The sequence below is a fragment of the Trichosurus vulpecula genome, chromosome 5, assembly GCF_011100635.1.
Source record: "Trichosurus vulpecula isolate mTriVul1 chromosome 5, mTriVul1.pri, whole genome shotgun sequence".
Classification (NCBI taxonomy): Eukaryota; Metazoa; Chordata; class Mammalia; order Diprotodontia; family Phalangeridae; genus Trichosurus; species Trichosurus vulpecula.
In genome coordinates this window covers 112,349,356-112,369,998 of record NC_050577.1, presented here as the reverse complement: position 1 = coordinate 112,369,998, position 20,643 = coordinate 112,349,356, and the positions used below count along the sequence as shown (strand labels likewise).

General features: G+C 36.3%; 2 protein-coding genes across 3 annotated transcripts in view; one reads left to right on the top strand and one right to left on the bottom strand.

Annotated features, from left to right (window-relative positions):
- The window catches only part of CNOT4 (CCR4-NOT transcription complex subunit 4), a 186,213-nt gene that overhangs the window by 114,724 nt on the left and 50,846 nt on the right, over positions 1-20,643 (bottom strand). The gene's annotated exons all lie outside the window — the stretch shown is intronic.
- Positions 15,117-15,523, top strand: LOC118850025 (60S ribosomal protein L34-like). The gene has a single exon (XM_036759207.1). It carries the CDS (start codon positions 15,130-15,132, stop codon positions 15,481-15,483), a length of 354 nt encoding a protein of 117 aa, XP_036615102.1. The 5' UTR covers positions 15,117-15,129; the 3' UTR covers positions 15,484-15,523.

The following is a 20,643-nucleotide window of genomic DNA, read 5'->3' as shown; positions in this document are numbered from 1 at the left end:
TATAGAATTTCTCTACTTCTTGCTCTACAAAAGATGTTGGCTCATAACCTGCACTTACATTCATGGCATCCTTTCTACAAATGTTAGTATAAAAACGCCATAAAACCATGAGGTTTCTTGTCCCTTCAGGTATATGATAAAACCAACTCTACCAACTCCTTTATTTCGGGAGGTCTTATTTACAATGTGAATATCAAGACTAATGATTCATTTCAGTTAGTAGTATGTCAACTCTCTGGCTGTTGAACATGGATCTCACATTTAGAGTGCCAATGATTAATGGTCATTAAAAATTGTTAATGATTTTCAAAAATTTTTATTCTGAACTGATCACCAATAAAACAGGCATTTCCTATACGCAGTTAACCATAAAAGGGTCTGTACATGAAGCTAAAGTTCTCTATTATGTACAGCTTCTTTTTTTAAATAAATAGAAATTCAACATGTAACTTGAGAGATTTCTTGCTTAGCTGTTATTCTTTCTGATCACCCTTCTCTTTTCTTCTCTTTTTTAAAATCAATGTTTCAAAGACCCTCTTTTCTTTTTCTTTTTTTTCTTTTTTGGCTACCCTATCCTAAACTTCCTACCCACTGACTAACAAAAGAACAAAAACAAAACCCTTGTAACAAATATTTATAGTCAAGCAAAACAAATTCACACATGGGCTGTGGTCAAAAATTAATTTCTTTTCCTACACAGTGAGTTCACAGATTGTCAGGAGGCAGGTAACATACCTTATCATCAGGCCTCTGGAATTATGACTAGTTACTACATGATTAATTCTTAAATGTTTCAGGATTGTTTGCTTTCACAACATGGTTGCTAGTATATAAACTATTCTGATTTTATTCACTTCACTCTGCATCAGTTCATGGAAGTCTTCCTAGTTTATCTGAAATCATCCCTTCTGTTATTTCTTATAGTTCATATAACATAACTTGTTTAGTCATTTGCCAATTTATCGACATCACCTTAGACTCCAGTTTTAATTTTTCTGTAGCAAAAAGAACAGCTATAAATTTTTTATGCATAAAGGCTCTTTTCTTGACTTTCTTTGGATTCTTTGGGGACTAGTAATAGCACAGCAGAGGGAGGACTGGGCCTGGAGTCAGGAAGACCTGAGTCTAAATCCAGCCTCAGACACACTTTCCAGCTTTGTGGTCCTGGGCAAGTCACTTAACCTCTGTTTCCTCCAGTTTCCTCAACTGTAAAATGAGATCATAATAGCACCTACTTTCCAGAGTTGTTGTGAGATTAAACAAAATATTTGTAAAACACAGCTCTTGGCACAAAATAAGTGCTTAATAAATGCTAATACTTCTGAGTGAGAGGAGATAAGGAAGTGGAGAAAAGAGGGAGCTCACTGTGAATGACCTTAATTCTTTTCTGTAAAATATGTGCGAGGTTCTCAGTGGAGAGAATGAGGAGTGGAATGAAAAGGAGGTCTGAAAAGCTGTTGTGGAAAGTAGGCTATAAGTTGATAAGGGAAGTATTGATGGACTACCTAGAAGCAGTTGAGGTTATGTAACATAAATTTGCAGTGGATGCAGTCAAAATGGTTTCATAATTTTCTCCACCTTTATTCCAGCAGCACATGTATAAGAGAGAGGGTGGTGAATGGTAAGATGATCCATACCTCAGGCTTAATAAGGGGTAATAGGTGAAATGATAGGGCAAGGATCCAAGAGAGGACACTGCAGAGTTGAACTGATTCACCAAGGGGTCAAGATGGGGAAAAGAGTACAGGGGAGATGGGTTGGAAGAGAATTGAGGGGTCCAAATGAAAATTAGTCACTCTGGGGTTTTTTTTCTGTAAATACAGTCTTTTAAGATTTGGCAATAACAAATTAAGGTTGGTCATGAACGATGCCCCATAGAGCAAAAAGTACACCAAATAAAAATGAAACACTCTCAACTAAATCCTCATGAACTGATCCTAGTATCTGATATGATACCTTTTAAGCATGTTGAACCTAATGGACTTTGAGTAATCCCTTTTTCTATAAACTACCAGATATATTACGGGAATCTCACATTTAAAGCACCAATTGTTTAAGTACCTGTTTCTTGCTCTGAAAATACACTGTATTTGTTTCCTTTCTATTAAGTTTCATGGTCATGTAAAAAAAATGAGGTAATTAATGAAACACGTCTTTTCATAGTTTTAGAATAAAATTTTATTTATTTTTTAATTTATATCATCTACATTTTGCAATATGTAAACACTGCCCCCCTCTAGCCATTCCCTATAATTTTTTTAATCGAGCAAAATCAAACAACACATTGAAAGACTGACATTATATGCAGTGTTCTACATACACTGTTTCTGAAGCTCTGCAAAGAAGGTGCTTTCCCTTGATATAAAGTAAATCCACACATATCATCAGCATTCCTATAATCACAAACAAAATCCCACAAGAAGAGATAGTAAGAGATACCCTATTTAAAATAACTCTAGACAGTATAAAATATCTCAAAGTATACCTGCCCAAAACAAACCTAGGAACAAAATTATAAAAAAAATTTTTATACAAATGAAATCAGATTTAAATAACTGGAGAAATATTAATTGTTGATGGGTAGGCAGGACCAATATAATAAAAATTACAAGTTGACCTAAACTAATTTATATATTCAATGCCATCCCAATTAAACTATCAGAAAAAATATTTTAGTTAGAAAAAAATAACAAAATTTGTTTGGAAGAACAAGAGGTCAAAAATATCAAAAGAACTAATGGGAAAAATTGTAAAAGAAGGAGGTTTAGTAGTACCAGATCTTAAACTATATTATAAGGTAGTAATTATCAAAACTATCTGGTACTGGCTAAGAAACAGAAAGTAGATCAGTGGAACAGAGTCAACAATTTACAGCAGCAAATGACTATAGTAACCTTGTGTCTGACAAGTCTAAAGACTTTTAAGTTTTTAGGATCAGAATTCATTATTTGTTAAAAAAAAAATTGTTGAAAAGGCTGGAAAGCAGTCTGGCAGAAATTGACCACAGACCAATATCTTAAACCATTTACCAAGATAAGGTGAAAATGTATACATGACCTAGATATAAAGATATATTACTAGAAAATTTGAAGAACATGGAACATATTACCTATCAGACTTATGGAGAAAACAATTTATGAATAAATAAGAAGTAGAAAGCAGTGTAAGGTATAAAATGGATAATTTCAATTATATTAGATTAAAAATGTTTTGTACAAATAAAACAAATGTAGCCAAGATCAAAAGTAAAGCAGAAAATTGGGGGGAGGGGAAATTTTATAGATAGTTTCTCTAATAAAGGTCTCCTATCTCAAATATATAAAGAACTCTATCGAATCCATAAGAAGATGAGTCATTTCCCAATTGATAAACAGTCAAAGGATATGAACAGGCAGTTTTCCAATGAAGAAATCAAAACAATTTGTAGTTGTAGTCATGTGAAAAAAGGCTCTAAATCATTATGATTAGGGAAATGCAAATTAAAGCAACCTTGAGATATCATTTTACACCTATCAGATTGGCTAAAATGATTGAAGGAGAAAGCGACAAATGTTGGAAGGAATGTGGAAAAAGTGGGACACTAATTCACTGTTAGTAGAACTGAGAAGTGATCCAACCATTTCAGAGAGCAACCTGAAATTCTGCCCAAAGAGTCATTAAACTGCCTATACCTCTGACCCAGCAATCCCACTGGCTAGGTCTGTTCCCAAAGATGAATAGGGGAAAAAGGAAAAGAACCCATATGGTCTAAAATATTTATAGCAGCTCTCTCTGTGGTGGCAAAGAACCGGAAACTACAGGGATGCCTGTCAACTAGGGAATGGCTGAACAAGTTGTGGTATATACATGATTGTGATAGAATACTACTGTGCTATAAGAAATGATAAACTTGATGATCTTAGAAAAATATTGATAGATCTGCATGAAAAAATGAAGAGCGAAATGAGCAGAACCAAGAGAACATTGTACACAGTAACAACAACACTATTTTAAGAACCACTTTGAAAAAAAAAAGAACAACTTTGGGCAACTAAGTCATTTTGACTATTAAAAATACCCAAATTAACTACAAATAACCTAAGGAAGACACTATCTCTATCCAGAGAAAGAACTGATGAAAAGAAGTATGTATAGAGTGCGCCCGTGCCCACCTGCAAGCGCATGAGTGTGCGCGCATGCACGCACACACACACTTGTGTCTAATGGTAATCATTGAAAGGGAAAGGAGAAAAAAAGGAAATAAAGTTATATGATAACTATATTATATATTTAAAAGGAATAGCAAGTTATACATAACAGATTTGCAATTTCATGTACAATCATATGTGTGTTTTATTTCTTAAATTCAGAGCAAAATAAATAAAATTTTTTTTAAAAAGCAGTTGTCTTCTCAAATTTCCCCTTGGGGGTGGGGGGGAGACAATCAATTTTGGTGATATAGTTGCATTTTATTTTTATTTGTTTTCATTGATAGCTAATAAGGCATTATTTTTCCACTTTTAACTATAGTAACTGTTATACTGGTAATAACTATTAATAAATATTTACTAGGTGCCCCTCAAAAAGTAATAGCTAACATTTACATAGAGATTTAGGGTAAGCAAAGTGTTTTGCATATATTTTCTCATTTGAACATTATGAATGAATGTATAATAAATAATAATAATATAATAAATAATAATAAATAAATAAAGACATTTGTTTTATGCGCTAAGCACAGGGATACAAAGAGAAAAGCAAATAGTCCCTGCTCTCAAGGGGATCACAACACACATGAAAAATTTCAACCACCAAGTCAAGATGGAAAAGTCCCCTGCTCCTTAGAGTACAGCAGCAAAACAGGTTAATATTACAAATGCTAGCATTAAAGCGACCTCATCTTCTAGAATGGCAATAGGGCATAATGCCTGTTGAGGACTGGCCCTGGAGACTGAAAGATCTAGGTTTCCATCCTACATCTGGCTCAGACTGGGCTGCGAGGTTCTAGAATCTCAGTGCTCTTGGCCAGTGGTGTTATAATCCCTACATAAAGATTCCTAGTAGCTACAAATTGACTTAGTTTTAAAATGCAATGTTATTTATGCTTTATTGCATTTCAGGGTCAATAAATGTTTACCAAATACCTCCTATATATCAGGTGAGGGCAGCTAGATGATAGAGTGGCCCTGGGCAGCACAACTGAAAGAACTGAACAATAATAAATGTATCAAGACTGTGCTGAGCACTGGAGGATACAAAGAAAAACATAAGACACTTCTTCTCTCATGGAGCTTACAATCTAATGGGGGAAAATGGCGCATAAAAATAAACTGGAAAGCAGGGTAGGGGGAGGCGGAAGTAGGGACTTGATGAAATCCTGGGCATAAGAGAAAAATGATCTGGGAAGGCATAAGGTACAGAGTTGACTTTTATCTTTCAGGAATCTGGAGATCATGAAATCCAGCAGGCCAGCTAGGTGGAAAATGATGTGCTACAAACAGCCTGTTTGACATCTCTTCTCTAGGCAATTTATTATGACTATATATAAAACTCAGAGGGTACTGACCTGCATTAGTAGAGGGAATTTTCTCTCTAGTTAGTTCGCCACACCCAGAAATTAACAGTATAATCCCTACTCCCAGATCTTCCAGATGAAACCTTCTAATTCTAATTTTTGTGATTCTCTTTGCCCTCTGTTTAGGTAGGTCTCAGTGGGACCAAATGTTTAAGGACACTTAATGAACTTCTAACATGTTTTTATTCTTAAGGCTCTTAATTTTTAATTCCTCTCCTTTCCTGGCTATTATGAAATCTTAAAATCTTCCTCACTTTCAAACTTCTCTATTACTATTTAAGGGCATCGCTATCCTCCTAGGCTCAAAACTTAGGTGTCATGCTCAATTCCTCACTATCTCTTGCCCCCCCCACCCCGCCCATATCCACTTTGTTACCAAGACCAGTGGATTTCACCTTTGCCACATTTCTCAATTATACCCCCTTTCTCTCCTCAGACACTGCCACCACGCTGGTGTAGGCACTCATCATCTCACATCTGGACTATTGCAATATCCTGCCGGTGGGTCTGCCTGCCTCAAATCTGTCCTTATTCTAATCCATCCACAACTCAGCCACTAAAGTGATTTTTCCTAACAGGTCTGATCATGTCTATCACACACACACACACACACACACACACACTCACACTCACACTCACACTCACACTCACTCAGCTCCAGTGGCTCCCTATCACCTCCAGGATCAAATACAAAAATCTTCTGTTTGTCATTCAAAGCCTTTCATAACGTACCTGCCTTCCTCCCTTTCTTGAATCTTACTCCCCACCACGTACTCTGCCACCCAGTGATAGTAGCCTCCTATTGTTCCTGGTAATACACTATCTCTCTACTCTGGATATTTTCTCTGGCTATCTGGCATGCATTGAATGCTCCCTTCTCATCTCCATCAATTTGACTTCCCATGTACCTTTTAAGTCCCAATTAAAATCCCACCTTCTATGGGAAGCCTTTCCCAATTCCTCTTAACTGTGCCTTCTCTTGGTTAATTATTTTTTGTTTATCCTATACATAACTTGTTTGTATATATATGTTTTCTTGTTGTCTCCCCCATTACAACAGGAGCTGTCTTTGGCTTTTTTTGCACCCCCAGCATTTAGCAAAATGCCTGGCATATAGTTAGCACTTAATAAATGTTTAGTGACTGACTGACACAGAAACCAAGTGTAAGCTAGGAATCAAGTGTCATCACAGTTGTTTTAAACCACCAGATTTTCCTGCATTTCTGAGTGGTATTATGGTAATGAGTTAGATGTCTTTTTTTTCTCAATTTCAACAGATAAAAATTCTCAATAAATGACTAAGATTTGAACTGTTTATGCTTAAGTCCCAGCTTTATGATGTCTTTCAATTATAATATCAATTTTTCTCACTGCTGTCTTCCCAGATACTGCCATAAAATTCTAAAATTTCTCCTGTACATTTTTGATATAGTCCTACTTCAATACTTCATTGCAGTAAGGAGATGAGGCTGGTTCTCAAAGGCCACACACACACACAAGCACACACAGAGTAAAAAGTACAGGATCCCTTAAATTCTACCATACAGAAAAGGTTTTAAGTATGTGCAACCAAAATTAGTCTTACCTGCCATATTTAAACAAGTAATAATGCCCCAAATGGGAAAAAGATAAAAGAATCACCACTAACAAACTATCACCATTTCCCAAGAAGTTTCAACCAAGTAAATAAATCTCAAATAAGACAAAAACTTCCAGAAGCCAGCAAACTTGCAGCAAACTCCTTGCCAAGTAGAGAAAGATGGTAGCCAAAGATAATATGAGTTTAGAATATAAATTTGTTTCTAAAATCTTACAGAGAAGGAAGAGGCGAAGATTATCAGCAATATCACCTCACAAACACTGAAGCAATGAGGAGAAACAAATGAACAGAATGCTAGTTTAAAAAGTGAAATCCAAAGTAACTAGTCCCCCTTGTTTCTCTGCCCTCTACAAACATCTTCCACACAGTTGCCAAAGCGATATCCCTAAAATACAAATCTGACTAAATTCTCTTGCTCCAAAACTTCAGTTGGCATCTTACAGCTTCTAAAATTTATAAAACAAAAACAAAAACCCTCCTTAGCCTAGCATTTAGAGAGCTCCACATTCTTGTTCCTTTCCACATCCCTTTCCAAATTTATTCCACATAACTCTCCTTCACACACTATATTCCAGCAAAACTGACCTCTTTGCTACTCCCCAAAGTTGACATGCTATCCTCTTTGTGCCTTTTTACATAAGGAAACGGTTTCCAAACTTTACCAATACCCCCTCCACCCCTGCGCTTCAAAAAAAAAAAATGCCAAGCCCCACTGAACATTTTTTTAAAAACAAAAAACAATCTACAAAATCCTTAGTTCACATTTTTTAAAAAATTAATGATAATTTTAATAACAAAAATGATAAAACTTGAAAAACCTATTTAGAAAATAATTTAAAGTACATATTTATAATTTATAAACAAATTACCATAAAAATAATACCAAAATGATGGCTTTATTTTTGGTATAGTTTTCAAAGTGTGCTGTCATTGACACTGCTATTCACAATTCTTTTTTAACCACTAACCAGGATCAATAATGTCTTTATATAACTACAACACAAATTCCTGGTTCACACAATGTTACAAATGTTAGTAAAACCTGTCATCATTTCATTTGATAAAGCAAAGAAACTCATTCACCTGTAGCTAAGACATCTTAAGATTTTCAAATATTTGTTTAAATATACAATCACAGGACCATTCTATGAAGCTTTCTTATTTAAATAGAGTGAAACCAAATCTTTTATATTTTTTTAGTGTCTTTAAAATAAAATCAGGACTGCTTCTGTAAAATAGTCAACTAATTAAAAATAAGTCTTCCATTTCATTTGCAGGGGAGGTATTTTTAAAATTGAAAGACACATAAAATTGTTCACTAGTAAATTATCCACAGTTTTAGTTTTTCATAAATATAGTCACTTTTTCCGAGAGTATGAATTTGAGGACCTTGGATTAATTTACTGTGAATACTCAATTCTCACACACACATACACACACACACACACACACACACACACACACTCTTCAGGAAGAAATTTTTATTAGAGGATTTTGTTTCATGTTTACTATTATCATTAAGAAAAAAATCCACAATCTCTTTTGGGTCAACCACCCTTGATCAGAAGAAAGAAAATGTGTTTCACAATAATAAAAAGGTGCTCAAAGCACTGGTCATTCATTGCCTCAATTTTACAAAGAGGCTTCTTTTCAATGGAGTAGACAAATAACGTTAACTACTCTTGTAACAACTTTAAAAACTGTATGCCGCTCCATACAGATTTCTTTCAATATAAGTGACTGATTATCTATAGAGCATGCAGCGTGTACAAACTAGACAAGGGGCCACATTTTAAAATGGTGAATGAAATGAAAAAAAGGATTTAAGTGCTTACTAGGTTCAGAAACTCTGATAAGTACTGTGGCAATACATGGAACAGGCAAAGTCCTTGCCTTCAAAAAGCTTATATTCTAATATACAGGTGAATGTTTGCCCGGAACATTTTGTTTTGACAAGTCACAGGAATGGGTAGAGTCATAAGCGACTGACATATCATTTTCAGGAATAATTGTATTGATTTGGTTGCTTATCCTGTCAGAAGAGAAGAAAAGGAGCATGGGGAAAGAACATACGATGTCAAGAAGATGACCAGACTAAAATTAGGGTTCACACATCTACAATCTGTCCCGATTTAAACTGTACTCGAGCAGCACAGAATCAAATATAAATCAACATTTTTGCTTAAAAATTTATCCATTATATTAAAATTTCCCCTTGATAAATTGTCAATAGACTAGCAAAATAACCAACATTCTCTAACATCAGTTTCAACAACATATCATACATATGTAAACAACTGAACATTTTTATCTACATCTGTTGCTTCATTCACTTGCAATGCATAAAAGAAAGATTTTTGTTTCTCAATTCATCACAAAGGTCTTCAGATAAATGGGCAATTCTCCTTGCAATAATATCATCTACAAGTGGAAAGATTTGAATTTGCCTTGCAAATGACTCATCTTGTATCATTTGGACTATATCTGCTGCTGCAGGTAGCAGTAATTTTTCTCCCACAAATGAAGCTTTTTACACTTAACAATTCTAGAAGCAACCTTTTACAAAGCAAGCAATCCTCTTGCTGCCACAATTTGTTTTTGCTTTTTAAAAGCATATCGTTCTCGCTACAGAATTTCTCACCTTACCAGCTTATTCTCTATAGTCGCTTTCAATATGTCATTTCAATTTATGTTTTCATATAATCTACAGCTAAGGTGGTTGTCCTTCATTCTCGAAAAGGATCGAAATGATATCACTATGCTTGAGTCAAGATTCAATGTGTCTGAGTGTGGTTGATCACGCCAATACGAGCTTGGAAAGCTCTACCACAGGTCAGGCACAAATAAATAGTCCATGTGAACATTTGGGATGGATACTCCAAACTTCCGCATCCTGTGTTTTCTTTGAGGTGTTTCAATTCTGCTTTGCTCATAGAGCACAGCACCGTCTCTGATGTGGGCATGGCACACCATGCTGAGTGGTCCTGTGCCAATGTCTCCCACGTCACACAATCAATTCCAAAGTTCCTGAGAGAGACCTTGAGAGTGTCCTTGTATCGCTTCTTCTGACCAGCATGTGACCACTTGCCCTGTGTGAGTTCCCCATAAAATAGTCTTTTTGGCAAGCATATGTTTTGCATTCGAACAACGTGGCCAGCCCTTCGGGAGTTGCGCTCTCTGAAGCAGAGTTTGAATGCATGGCAGTTTAGTTCCGAGAAAGGACCTCAGTGTCTGGTATCTTATCCTGCCAGGTGATCTTCAGAATCTTCCTAAGACAATTCAAATGGAAGCGATTCAGTTTCCTGGCATGGCCCTGGTAGACTGTCCAGCTTTCACAGGCATATAACAATGAAGTCAGCACCACAGCTCTGTAGTCTAATACCTCTTTTTTCCCATACTTTCCTTCAGTGCCTCCCAAACACTGAGCTAGCTCTGGCAATGCATGTGTCAACCTCATTATCAATGTGTACATCCCTGGAAAGTACACTACCAAGGTAAGTGAACTTATCACAGCTAGGGTAGTATACAGACAATGGTAGTCTTGTGAATCGCAACTATATGGTCATATTTTCTAGATAATACACTTGTTATTTTGCATTTCTCTATTTTCAATATTTAAATTTTCTCTATTGTCTATGTTTAAATTAGTTTGAGCAGCTCCAGTGGTTATCATGGGCAGATGGGGGGGGGGGAATATACTTTAAAAAGAATTAAAAATTTATTACTATTAAATGCAGTTGTTGAAAGTATTATCTATAAGTGTTAAGTTATGTCAATGTTTTAAAGTTGCAGAGGCAAAATTAATTCAATGTTAAAAATATAACAAATATTTTGTGCTTTTAATTTCCCTACAAAACTGCTCAACATCAAATTTAAACACTTTACATTCCAATGCAGCAAGCAGCTCAACTCATCTATGTCATAAGCCTACACTGACTAATGATAACAGTGGCTGATAACCCCCATATTTGCCTAATCAAATTTAATCCAGTTTGCACATACTCTATCGAATTGCTGCTTTTCTGCATTCTCTGGCAGTTGCAGCAAAGTTACCATGCCTGTCTTGCTTTTGCTGACTTTGAAATGAACTTTATTTTCATTTTTTAAAAGTGGAGATAGGAGTTTAACTTGTATATATTCAATAATTTTGTTATTGTTGCTTAATCATTTCAGTCATGACCATTTTTGGGGTTTGCTTGGCAAAGATACTGGAGTGGTTTGCTATTTTCTTCTCCAGCTCATTTTACAAATGAGGAAACAGAGGCAAACAGAGTTAAGTTACTTGCCCAGGATCGCACAGGTGGTTAGTGTTTGAAGCTGAATTTGAACTCAGGTCTTCCTGACTCCGAGCCCAAGGGCTCTATCCACTGCACCACCTATCTGCCTATCCAATAATTTTTAACAATGATGTATTCTCCCGCCCACAGAACACCTCACACAACTATAACTACAATTACCACCTCAGGACGGGACAAACCTGCCTGATAAAAGATGGTGCCACCCTCCTGATCCCTCGAGTCCTTACTGCATACTCCTTCCTAAAATTACCTGGGACTATGGGTAAATCACATGACATCTCTGAGCCTGAGTCTGTCATTCCCACCTGCTAAGCACATTCTGGATTTCTTTGGCTTCTCCACCACGCTCCCCCCACCATAGGTACTTCTCCCTCTCCCAATCCTATTTTCAGCTTTTATTTGTGTGTAGCCTCTTGAGGGAGGGAGCTGTCTTTTGCCTCTTTTTTTATCCCCAGCACTTAGTACAATGCCTGGTACATAGTAGGTGCTTGATAAATATTTTGTGACTGACTACTTTCATCCAAGTCCTTCCTTCCCCTCTTCACAATATGTCACCAGTCAACCTTTTTCCTGCCTTATTTCAAACGATCCACCTCCACAAAATCTAAGCTCCAGAGGAACTGCATTATTTACCAAATCACTTCATTCCATCCTCCCCTTTCTTTACCTCTCTATGCTTAAAATTCCCCCTCCCAGTTGTTTACCTCCTATCCAATTCAACCCCTCCTCCATAAAAGTCTCTCTAATACTCTCACAAATGTGACCTCACACAGCACAAATGCTGTATTACTCTTTGTATGCAACATACTTACCTACTAAACACCCCTAATTTCCCCAAGGGTACAGACCCAATCTTAACTGAAGCCTCTATTACTCTCAGAACAATGCTCCTTGGTGTTTAATAAATGTTAGTTTAATTGAGCTATATTAGACCAGAAAACTGGGTTAGCGTCAAATTAGGGAGAATCTTGAATGCCAGGCTAAGAAAAGATAACGCTATTTGGAAATCTCACCCTAGGATTGAGCGATCTTGATTATTAAATATAAAATCATCTAGTCCAGAGATGTCAAACACATGGCCCACAACACTTCCAAGTGCAGCCAGAACCAGATTAAAATGTAATTGGGAAATAGCTAACAAAATAAATATACAATAAAACATAAATAATGCTGCATTTTAAAACTAAATCAACATGCAGCCCACAGAGATACTTACGTACAGATCCATGGTCCTGTTTCTACCTGAGGTTGACATCACTGATCTGCACCATTATATCTAAGGGGCTCTCTGCTTCAAATTCACTGGGCCATCTAGTCATCTGTCCGGTCAACACAGTAACCTTCCCCTTTTCGGTCTTTTGCTCTAGTCATAGTAAATAAATCAATATCACCGTTGTTTCAGGAAAGGGTGGGTCAATCCAGTACCCTATGGGATTCACTGATCATCCTTGATGACTTTTCAGACCAAAATTTCCTTCCCAGGACACCACTCCCCTATATGTGTACATACATACATACATACATACATATACATCCCCTCCTTGAAGGCAAAGATTGATTTAATTTTCAATTTATATCCTAAGTGATTTGCATAGTGCTCAATACATAGTAATTGCTTAATAAACTTTTTAAAAGTGATTTATTCATTATTTGCAAAATAGTCACTGCAGGAATGCTGACAAGATTAGAAGGGTAGGCTAAGAAAACTAATGGGTCAACAACGTATAAAAATGGCTTGGCTGAAAGCACAAGCAGGAGGATAATAAAGGTTCAGAAAGGTACACTAGAAGTCTAGGTCAGAGTTGTTTCTTATTTACCCCACCTCTCCCAGTATATTATTCAGTCTTTATCCTCACACTTAGGAAATCAGCTTAACAAGCCTTTCTGAAAGCAAACAGGTAAGTACCATCAAGTTAAACAAATATGAAACCTGAGATCAAAGTTATAAGCAGGAGATAATCCAAAAGTCCTCTTAACTATAGTTCCCTGTTACCAACTACCTGCTATCTCTACCTTGTTGTCCATATTCATTTCAATGTATTCAAAATATGTTCAAAAGAAAATTCATATGGCCCCCGAAATTCGTCCCTCTATTAACCTTCCCCCATTTCTCTACAGAGCCCCACCATCTTCCCAGCCACCAAGGCTCACAATCTCAGTTAGCCTAGACTCCTTTCCTTTCCTCACCCCGTATATACCCAATTAACTGCCAGTTCTTGTCCATGACTCTCACATGCTCCAGCTTCTCTCCATTTAAATAGCTTCTACCCTATACATGCCCTACAGACTACTGCAATCACGTAATTATTTTCCCTTCTTTAAGGTCCTACTCCAATCTATCTTTCACATAAATGTCTAAAGTTATTTTTCTAAAATGCAAACCTTACCACTGACCTACTTAATAAACTCCAGCATCTCCATACTGCTCCAAGATCAGATATAATGTCCTCTGGCAAGCAATTAAAACTCTTCACCACTTGGAGCCTTCCTATCTTTCCAACCTCATAATGTCGCTCCTCCTTCCAAGTGCTTTACGATCTAGCCAAATGATTCTTTTTGCTGTTTCACACATAGACAACAGTCTATCAATGCCCCCCCCCATGCCTCCTTATCTACTGGGTTCCCTTCAAGAGTCAGCTCAAGCACCCACTTCTACATGAAGCCTTTCTTCCTCGTCCCCCTTCCCAGGTCACCTTTTCTCTATCTTGTGTCTACTTTATGTGGGTGTGTTGTTTCCTCCATTACAACGTAATCCTTCTGAGGATATGAACAAGCAATTTTCAGAAGAAGAAATCAAAGTTATCAATAGTCACACGAAAAAATGTTCTAAATCACTTAGAGAAATATAAATTAAGACAACTCTGAGGTACCACTTTACACCTATCAGATTGGCCAAAATGATACAAAAGGAAAATGACAAATACTGGAGGGTTGTGGAAAAGTAAAGAGACCTGTTGGTGGAGTTGTGAAATGCTCTAACCATTCTGGAGAAAAATTTGGAACTATGCCCAAAGGACTATAAAACTGTATGTACCCTTTGACCTAGCAATACCACTACTAGGTCTATATCCCAAAGAGATCAAAGGAAAAGGAAAAGGACTTATATGTACAAAAATATTTATAGCATCTCTTTTTGTGGTGGCAAAGAACTGGAAATGGAGATGTTCATCAATTGGGGAATAGCTGAACAAGTTGTGATATATGACTGTGATGGAATATTATTGTAGAATAAGAAATGATGAGCAGGATGGTTTCTGAAAAACCTGGGAAGATTTATATGCACTGATGCAAAGTGAAGGGAGCAGAACCAGGAGATCACTGTACACAGTAACTACAATATTGTAACAATGATTAACTGTGAAAAACTTACTCTGATCAAAACAATAATCCATGATAATTCCAAAAGACTCCAGATAAAAAAATGCTATTCACCTCCAGAGAAAGAACTAATGAACTGAGTACAGATGAAAGCATACTTTTTCAATTAAGTTTTCTTGCCTTTTTTTTTTCCAATGTGGCTAATATGGAAATGTTTTGCGACTTCAAACTTATAACTAATATATTACATTCTCCAGGGGCGGGGAGCGGCTGGAGAGAATTTGTAACTTAAAAAATGTTTTAAGTATAATTTTTAAATATGTAGCAATCCGCGGTGACGGACCTGACAGAAATTAAAAATGGTTCAGCGTCTGACATATCGCCGTAGGCTGTCCTACAATACAGCTTCCAACAAAACTCGGCTGTCACGAACCCCGGGTAACAGAATTGTTTACCTTTATACCAAGAAAGTTGGAAAAGCACCAAAATCAGCCTGTGGTGTATGCCCAGGAAGACTTCGAGGTGTTCGTGCAGTGAGACCTAAAGTTCTTATGAGGCTATCGAAGACAAAAAAGCATGTCAGCAGGGCTTATGGTGGCTCCATGTGTGCTAAGTGTGTCCGTGACAGGATCAAGCATGCTTTCCTGATTGAGGAGCAGAAAATTGTTGTGAAGGTGTTGAAGGCACAAGCACAAAGTCAAAAAAGTAAATAAAAAGGATATGTTTTTTGAATAATAAAGAAAATTAAAATTTTAAAAAAAATATGTAGCAATCCCTTTGAGGGGAAAAGCTGTTTCACTATTTTCTGCATATAACTAAAGTCTAAGAAAATCTGTCAGAACAGGCATTTAATAAATATTCTTCCATTTATCCTCTACACGGCAGCTAAAATAATAATAGTCTTAAAGTTCTGATCACATCACTTCCCTGATCAAAAACTTTCAGTTACTTCCTCTTGTCTACAAGACAAAAGCTAAAGAATTCTCCATCTAGTTTGTAAAGCTTCACTGATTTTAGCTCCCCTTTTATTAACTCCACTTCATGCATTTTCTTTTCCATTCAAAATGGCCTACAAGCTGTTCTCCTCCTCCCTCCTTTGCCCAAGCCATCTCCCCGCCTACATCTAAAAAGCATTTCTTCCTCTATTTGAATAGCTCAGGGGAACAATCTTCAACAAGAGGCCTGCACAAATCCCCTTAGTCGTTACTGCTCTTTTCTGCCTAAAAACACTTTGTATATAGTTTGTATTGTATCTGCATGTTATCACCACTATCACCACCATCACCTCTAAAAACATAAACTCTTGAAGGGAAAAAATTATTTTATTTTTGTATTCCCAGCACCTTACACAGCAAGACCTCAACAAATGCTTAAAATGAACTGAGTAATTCAATCAAACTAAAGTGGTAGCAAGCCCAGAAAGGAAGAGATGGGTGTCAAATACTGAAAACAAAGAATATTTGGCAAATGATCAGATATGGGAAGAGAAAAAGAAGTGATGCTTATTTGTAGATGTTAAGCAAAAGATATAATTGGTGCTTCTAAAGTGAGTGAAAAGTTTGTTCTCTTTAGTCCAAATATTCTCTCACCAAAATGTTCCTATTATTAATATGCTTAATCTAAGAAACTGCATGTGATCTTCACCCAATCTATTTCTGAATGATCACAGATATCAAATTAGTGGTTGAAATTAAATAAGATCTTACTGAATTTGTTAAGAAATTCACAACATGACATACACATAAGAGGATACTGAAATGAAAATGTTCAAACTTTCAAAAACCTGCATTTCCTAGCATAGTATCAGCAGACAACTTGTAGCACACCAAAGACAAAACTTAGAAAAATCAGGTATCTTGCCACTTTAAAAGAGAAAGATTTGCTACCACTGAGGATATCCAAAACTATACACCCCAGATTCTGAAAGGCATTTTCAATAGAAGAGGCTGCCAAACGTTCCTCTATTGGAGCTGAAATGTTAGAGCAGGAAGAGACCTGAGGAAATGACAAGCCTAAGGCTGGCAGTAGATATGGCATTAGAGCCCAGCCCTCAATATATCAACCAAATAACCTGGTCACTCTGAGGACATGGCACAGGTGAGTAACCAAGTGTGGGGCATCTCTGAACTATGGAAGTTGGAAGATCTTTCATACTGGGAAATGAGCTGCAAAGTAGCCAGTAAGAACACTATATAAACACAGAAAAAAAATGTTAATTTATTCAAAATTGTCAGCAATGAGAAGTCCTAAATTAGGGACTTTTCCAAATAACTGAAGCCTGTATTGAAAGACATTCAATTCTCAGCTGTGAAAGACTTAGCTACTGTGATCAAGACAATGATCAAAGACAATTCCAAAGGACTCATGATAAAAAATGCTCCAAAAAGAGGACTGACCTCCAAGTGCAGATCGAAACATGCTTTTTTTCCCCCCACATCCTTTAATTTTCTTGAGAGTTCTTTGTGTGTTTTCTTTTGCAACATAGCCAATATGGAAATACGTTTTGTATGATTTCACATGGATAATCAATATGTTGCTTGTCTTCTTAAGTAGTAAGGGAGGGGCAGAAAGAAGGCAGAGAATTTGAAACTCAAATTTTTTTTTAAAATGGGTGTTAAAAACTGTTTTAAACATAATGGAAAAATACTTAACAAAATAAAAAGATACATAATAAAAAAAAATTAAAATGAAAGAGGGCTCAATTCAACAAGCATTACCATGGATTGATCACTATCCCAGGTACAAAGATAAAAATGAAATCATCTGCCCTTCAAGTAGCATTTTTTTCTTTTTTTTAAAGACAGATTTCTTAAGCAAAATAAACAGAACATTCATATTAACTGAGTGTCTGTTTAAGCACAATATGCTATACGCTAAAGGGGATAACAAATTTAAAGAAGACATGGTCACTACCTTCACAGAACTCACAAACTAGAAGAAACAGGATATATACACTAACAATGACATGAGGTAAAATCTTTTTTTTTTAACTTAAACTTAACTTTAACTTTAACTTATTGTACTGTGCTATCTATTGACAGGGATACGCAGGCACTATTGACAGTTTATAAGCTATGTGCCATCTAAATAGCTCCACTCTATGCTTTTTTAATTTTGTATATGCTTTTTATAGTCTTTCTATTCCTTGCCTCAATCTCAGATTGTCAGTCATCACTTCTTACTGTAATCATTTTACCTCCATCAAAAGACCACTGGAAAAGCAGACAATAAAAGTCTTTATAATTGTGGGAGGTGAAAATGAATACATCCTAAATAAGGGGCTGTCTTATAGGTGAAATTGTATAAGCTACAATGCATAGACTTTGTGGCAACTATTCTGTCTGCTCCAAGGATTTTTGTTTGTCTACCTCCTGGATCCTTGACTATGTTCAGGGCAATGGAGGATTACAAATAAAGGACACAGGCTAAGTAAGGAGTTGTATATGCTATTTAATAGTTAAAACTTTGTCACTTTGGAAATTCTGATCTATTTTGAAATTTCTCACTGCAAATTTTTTTTCAGCAGCAGGGTGGTTCAGACCTCAGTAGTAGAACTGGGTCTCAGTACCAGCTTCCAGCCCAATCTGACGCCTGAAGAATAACCAGAACAGGAATCCTAGACCAAAGGGAAGTTCACAGTTCTGTCATTTTGACTCATCAGAGCTGCACACTACTTCAAATGGGACTAGCCCACAGGCTAGTTATTCAGACCCAAATGCAAGTCAGGAATTTGCTGAGCTCAGACCTCAGGGGCAGCAATCAGACTTTGCTCTGGATCAAACAGACCACTTTGGAAGCACTGAAAGCCTGCCAAACTCCAATCCGAGCTGCCTCTGAGATACTAGAATAACCCAATACTCAATAACCCAATAAAGCTGCAACAACAGCAGCAGCAGGATCCGCCCAAACCTTTACTTCCAGAAGTGTGCAGAGCCTGGCCCCTACATAAAGTCTACTGTCAGAAAGTCGGCTGAAAGAATGACAAAAAAAATAATCCAATCATAAAAAGCTGTTATGGTAACAGGAATGTTCAAGTCACAAACCCAGAAAAGAATTAACTGAAAACATCTACAAGCAAAGCTTCAAAAAGAAAAAACAAACAAAAACCCACAGTTTGGGAATAAGTTCAACAAAAATTCCTGCAGGAGTAAGGTTTTTTTAAGTTCAAAATATTTTTAATCAATGAAATTAGAGCCTCAAGAGGAAACAACTGAAAAAGAAATGAGAGTTATAGAAGAATTGGAAAGAGAATTAACAGCTTGGCACAAGAGACACAAAACTTTGCCCAAGCAACAAACTCTCTGCAAATTAGAATAAACCAAAAAGAAGCCAACGACTCCATGACACAAGAAGAAATATTAACACAAAATCAAAAGACTTTTAAAGAATAGAACATGTAATATATCTCATAGAAAAAAAAATAAACAAACAATAAAAAACAACTGACCTGGAAAACAAATTGAGGAGAAAAGAATGTAAGGATCATTGGACTATTTGAAAGCCACAACCAAAACAGAATCTAGAAACCATAAAACATAGCTGTCCAGATCTCTTAGAATCAGAGCACAAAGTGAAATAGAATCCAACGGTCACCTCCTAAAACTCCAAAATGAAAAACTCCCAGGAACATTATCGCCAAAATCCAGAGCTTCCAGGCCAAAGGAAAAATACTGAAAGCAGCCAGAAAGAAAGAAGTCAAGTACCAAGGATCCAGTCAGAATCAACCATGATTCAGCAGTTACCATAATAAAGGAGCAGAAATTCTGGAATACAATATTCTAAATGGCAAAGGATATATATAGGCTTACAGCCAAGAATAACTTACCCAGCAAAACTGAGTATAATCATACCAGGGGAAAATGGACCTTTAATTAAATAGAGAACTTCCAAGTATTCCTGATAAAAATGAAAGAGCTGAGTAGAAGCTCTGAAATATAAACAAAGGAGTCAAAAGAAACATAAAAAGGTAAACTTGAATGGTTATATTAGGGTCTAAACAAACATCAACTGTTTACATTATTACATAAGTTGATGCCCATGTCCCCTCTATACCTTATTATCATCAGGGGTTCTAGAGAGAGTCTAATTAGAAGACTTGGAAGTAATTCTGTTAAGTCTTGATGATCTTAAAAGAGAAATGGAAAGAGAAAAGGAGAAATATAGGGGGAATATACTGCCAAGAGGGCAAAGGAAGTCTACAGAAACAAGGAAGATACTGAATGTTGAATTTATGTTGAATTATGTTGAAATGTGGAGTTTATAATATTTTCTTAAGAAATGCAAGCTACTATTGTTAGAGGAGTTGTGTGACTGACAGACTCTTCTCAGCAATGTAAGGATCTAAGACAACTTCAAAAGTGGCTGACACTTGAAGCTCACTCTCATCTGAATTGGTCAAAGGAGGAAAGAAAATACACACACACACACACACACACACACACACACACACACACACACGGTTTGGTACAAAATTTTAAACTTCACTCAAAAGGGAAATAGGAAGGAAAGGGAAGAAGGGAAAAGGGGGAGTAAAAGAAAGTACATATAAAGGAAGAGATCAGTCCTAAGCAACACAAACTAAGGATGTATAGTTCTTTTTATGGTGGCAAAGAATTTGAATATAAAGAGGTGCCCATAAATTGTAGAATGGCTGAACAAGTCATATAAGAAATGATAAAGGAGATGGTTCAGAGATCCTTGGGAAGATTTATATGAACTGATACATAGTGAAATGAGCAGAATCAGGAGAACAATGTATACAATGATTATAACATGGTAAAGTCAAACAACTTAGACAGATTTGGGAGTTCTGATCAACATAGTGATCACAGTTCCAGAAGTTTCGTAATGAAAAATGCTACCTACCTCTTGAT